At 29.6% G+C, this 4,957-nt stretch overlaps 1 protein-coding gene across 1 annotated transcript; it reads right to left on the bottom strand.

Annotated features, from left to right (window-relative positions):
• Nucleotides 1-3,319: 3,319 nt before the first annotated feature.
• Nucleotides 3,320-4,407, bottom strand: LOC125858527 (heavy metal-associated isoprenylated plant protein 28). Its single transcript, XM_049538329.1, has 2 exons — nucleotides 4,267-4,407; nucleotides 3,320-3,728 (listed from the first exon to the last, which is right to left on the bottom strand). The coding sequence occupies exons 1-2, from the start codon at nucleotides 4,394-4,396 to the stop codon at nucleotides 3,448-3,450; spliced, it is 411 nt and encodes a 136-aa protein (XP_049394286.1). The 5' UTR covers nucleotides 4,397-4,407; the 3' UTR covers nucleotides 3,320-3,447.
• Between the last annotated feature and the right edge of the window lie 550 nt (nucleotides 4,408-4,957).

The following is a 4,957-nucleotide window of genomic DNA, read 5'->3' as shown; positions in this document are numbered from 1 at the left end:
CAGAGTCGCCACTTGGAATTGAGTTATGGTGTTCCAAGTCACCTTTTGTTTAATCCCTAATCAAAAGGAAATGACTCTTTATATGGTCTGCGAACTAGAAATTCGGGTAAGGAATTCTGTTGACTGAGGGGAAGGTATTAGGCATCCCTCGAGTCCCGTGGTTCTAGCACGGTCGCTTTTATTGACTTCTACCTACTTTAAATCATTTGTAGATATATTATTTTCAGGTCATGACTTGTTTACATTTTTATTGTTGAAACTTTTATTTGGTCTCAAATCGGATGCATAACTGCATTCTCGACTTTTGACATATAAATAGCTTATGAACATAATTGTTTTCTTCTCTCGAGTGCATCACCTAATTTTATCTATAAGTGATCTTATTTTAAATTAATGAAAGTTATTATATTTTTGGACAAGATGCGTCACCGCATCCTTGAGTTTTTTTTCAATGTCTCAAAAAAGATGCGCAACCGCATTCTTAATTTTTTATAAATATTTTTAACGTGCATAAAACTCATCTAGTATTAAAAGTACTTACTCTTACTTTTTTGAATTCTAGACAACTAATCTTCTCATTTCATTATTATATTTATTGATGATACTTTTAATTAAATTAACCCACATGTTAAAATATATATTAGAATAATTTTAGCAAGGTGTGTCACCACATCCTTGAATTTCTTTCAAGTGTTTCAAAAAAGATGTGTAACCACATTCTTAATTGAAACAAATATTATTTTTTGTTTACATGCCTAAAACCCATCTAATGTTATAAGAAAATATTAAATAAAATCAAATAAAAATAAAACAAATCTAACTTCTAGGATACAATATAAATTTTGGATTACCTTATATTCTTTTATTTTTATTCACCCTTAAAGTTAATGTTAAAATTAGGCCTACACATATATTTTTTTTAATTTTATTTTATCTTGAAGTTAATGGCGAAATTAGACATANTTTATTCACCCTTAAAGTTAATGTTAAAATTAGGCCTACACATATTATATTTTTATTTTTATTTTATCTTGAGGTTAATGGCGAAATTAGACATACTCATATTGTACTTTTTTATTAATCCAACAAAACAATGACGAATTGCTAAAATAAATCTTATTCTTTATTTAATAAATAAAACAACAATAATTTTGTGAACCCAATAATTCCTACCTTATCATTATTAGCATCGAAATCAAGAAAAGAACAACATCATGACCCATTCATTTTAAGACATCACAACTAATGAACAAAAATAGATAAATAAAAATAACCACCAATAAAGTTACTTTCATTCATTAAAGAGATACAACACTTAACACATTCTTCATTTTAATCAAATTATGAATAAAATAAAAGTGTAAGGTTGAATATCGCAAAATCTTAACCGAAGCTCGATTAGAACACCCACAACTTTTGTAGGTTGTTTGTGATGGTATATGTGTTTGTGTTGATATGAAAAAAATGGGTAAGAAAGAAAAGATGTGAATGTATGATTATTGTTTGAAAGAAGAATAAATAAAATGGAAGTGTTTTCTTTTTTTTTTTCTTCTTGCTCGTGTAGTATAGTGTTCTTTTTTTTTCTCTCTGTCTTTTCTTCTGTCCGTTTTTGTTGCTCTCTCCTTTTGTTTTCTAAGGGTCTGTTGTAATATAGGTGTATGTGTGTGCTGTGTTGTGTGTGTGTTGTGTGAGGGGAAGTGGGGGGTTAGGGTGAAGTGGGGGTGAGGGTAATGGAGTGGAGTTGGGTAGTGGAAGATAGGTTTATTTTTTATTATAAATTAAATATATATAAAAATTATAATAATAATAATATTAATAATAAAAATAAATAAATATATTAATTAATTATTTTGCACTAATAAAATATAAGAAAAGTCAAATAGCTAGTCTAAAAATATAATTAAGAAATACTATCTTGTTTATAAAAATCTAAATTAAAAGAAAACATATATTTTTTGTAGTTTTCAGATCTTTTAAAATAAACTTACTAAAATACGATGAAAAAAAATAAAATATTTAATGGAGACCTAGAAGAAATATTTAAGGAATAAAAATGGTGTAAAACCTTATGTTCGGTCAAAAATTACGTGTCTACACTAAGTATAAGGAAAAAGGGTCAAAATTACTCTCGAATTATTCGAAATAGCTAATATATACCCTTTAGTTATGTTTGAGATCAAAACTACCCTTGCCGTCTATGTTTTGAGAGGAAAGAATTTTTGCCACGTTGGACTACCTAGGTGGACTGCCAATTATGCATATATAGCAAAGATAACATTTTAAGGGCATTTGTAGTCCAAAACATAGACGACAAGGGTAGTTTTGATTTCAAACATAAATAAAGGGTATATATAAGCTATTTCGAATAGTTTAAGGATAATTTTGACTTTTTATGTTTTTTTTAACCCACAATAGAATGGGCAAAAATAAATGGCTGGGTCAAAGTTCAAACATAAGATAATAACGTGTATGAAAATTTAAGTTTTCAAAAAAAGAGGACAAGTAGATAATTTAAAATACAAACATAGTGATCGATTTTAGAAAATTTTAAAAACTACATAAATTATCTCAAACAAAGTATTACTTAGTAGTATTATATGCTTTTGCTTTGACTAAGAGCGCAAGTAATGTGGGGGTGGGGGGGGGGGGGGGTTGCATTAAAAACAATGGCGGCAAATGTATTGTATGGCAAAGTCGATGCCGACATATTCCCAACTCAAAAACTAAAATCCCCATTTTTTTAGACAAACAAAAAGAAAGGCCTCGCAAGTCACAAGTATATTATTATTATTATTATTATCTCTAATCTCTAATTTGTAAACGAAATGTGACATGGCATTTAATTTATCCATTCCTACCTCACATGCCAAATGAATAGTATTTTAATTCTAGGCGTGAAAATGCATCAATCTTCAACTGTGTCGCAGCTGCAATACATAAATGGATTCAAATTTTTAATTTTTTGGATTCTAAGAATCAAATTTCAATTATTAAGCCAATAATCTTGTTCGAGTTAATTTCAAAATTTCAGACAGAGTTAAATTATGTTAAGGGATTCAAACTCATGATCATTTAGTAGAACAAACCCACCTTGACCATTGAAGGTTTCGCTAATGCCTAAATTGAGATAATATTAGGTTCCCCTTTATCTATAGCAATATTAGTATAAAGTGGTTCAGTTTCTAATTTACTATTTATTGCATCGCGATGAGGAATTCTGACAATTAGTTAACAAGTACTTCTAAGTGAGATTAGTAGCTTAGAGGCATTAATAAGGTAAAAGTAGCAGTTGAGTTTTTATGTTAAAACTCCATAACAATCAAAGACCATAATAAACAAACATAAACGGATTATTTGTGCCACAAAAGGCAAACATAGGAAAACTTAATATAAGTGGCAGCAGCTATTTACAATGTGGCTCATATATAATTGAGGTTGATATTTTAACTAGAATGAATATGATCTTGTGAAGGCCTTTTTTAAAGCTAATTTCCAGCTTAGAGATCGAGCCCTTATGAGGGCTAAAGGCGGCCTAATTCGATAACGACAAGTTGCTGATGAATCTCTTTCTGAATATTCTTCCATGTTAACAACGTTGTTGTCTTCTGTATTCCAAAAACGAGCCGCTTTTCTTTTGCTCCTAACTCTAGCTAACACATCATACTTGTTGCAGATTCCCCATACTGTCACCTTTTGTTGTTCAAAATCTACATTCACTGAATATATTCCTGCACTAGGATTAATACAATGAGTACATATATCAAAAGCTCCAAGGAAAAAACAGTAAGTATTGGATTAAGAATAGGGAAACTTACGTCCATTTAACCATCTAGTATATCAAAATATCCTATTTATATACTTCGATTATATATGTCATATGTTATTACATTCATTATAAACTAGATGGCCTAAAGATATTGATACTCGAACAAAAGTCATTGAGTAGTATTAGATTAGTGACTATAGACAAAATGTGCCAATAGCATTAAGCTATTCACACCGGATCATCAGCCAGAGTGACAAACACATAAATTATCTGGGCCTAGCTTGTTGGGCCTAATTGCTTAAATCTACTGTCAAAACATATCTGTCCATTGACTAATTGGGCCTTAACATATCTTCATGTACCATATATGTTGTAGACACATTAGATCTCTAGAAATTAACTGAACCAAAAAGACAAGACATCTGATTATAACCGATAATCATTAAAAGTTTAATTCATCAAATTTTGTCCCAATATATAGACATAGTACATAATTTTACCTTTGATATGGGAAAGAGCATTGTTGATTTTTCTCTCACAACCATAAGAGTATAGAGGAACCATCATTTCCACATACTGAGGCTCTACATTCACATTTCTGCCTGCTGGAACTATCTGCATGTTCGCCATATATCCCCAAATTCAACACAATATAGCTATAGTCCTTATCTTATTTGTGTTATATAATACAGTATGTATGTGTCAACTTAGGTTGAGTACTTCGCCTGATCATGATGAGTAACGTTATATTTATATATAGTGCAACTGTGCAAATTAACATTTGTTGGATTATGACATTGATGACGATCAAAAATCAAAAGCAGCAGACAACATACAAAAAGATTCTTTCTAAAAAGAGATGAAAAATTAATTAAAGAGCTATCTAGCACCCCTTTTTTACTTTTCGATTTTAGATTCTTAATTCATCTATTTTTATTGTACATACTCCATCCGTCCACAATTAATTGTCATGGTTTCCTTTTTTAGAGTTAAACAATAAGAATTTTGACCAACATTTTACGATGTATATTTTCATCATATTGATATGCAAAAAATTGTAACTTATAGTACTTTTCGTATAGTTTTTGAATATCTAATTTTTTTAAAAAAATATCGAATTAACGTAATCTAATTTAACTTTAAAAATTAGTCAAATTGACTTTCGAAAAGCGCAACATGACAAATAAAAGT

The sequence above is a fragment of the Solanum stenotomum genome, chromosome 3, assembly GCF_019186545.1.
Source record: "Solanum stenotomum isolate F172 chromosome 3, ASM1918654v1, whole genome shotgun sequence".
Classification (NCBI taxonomy): domain Eukaryota; kingdom Viridiplantae; phylum Streptophyta; class Magnoliopsida; order Solanales; family Solanaceae; genus Solanum; species Solanum stenotomum.
This window is presented reverse-complemented; position numbering and strand designations above follow the sequence as displayed.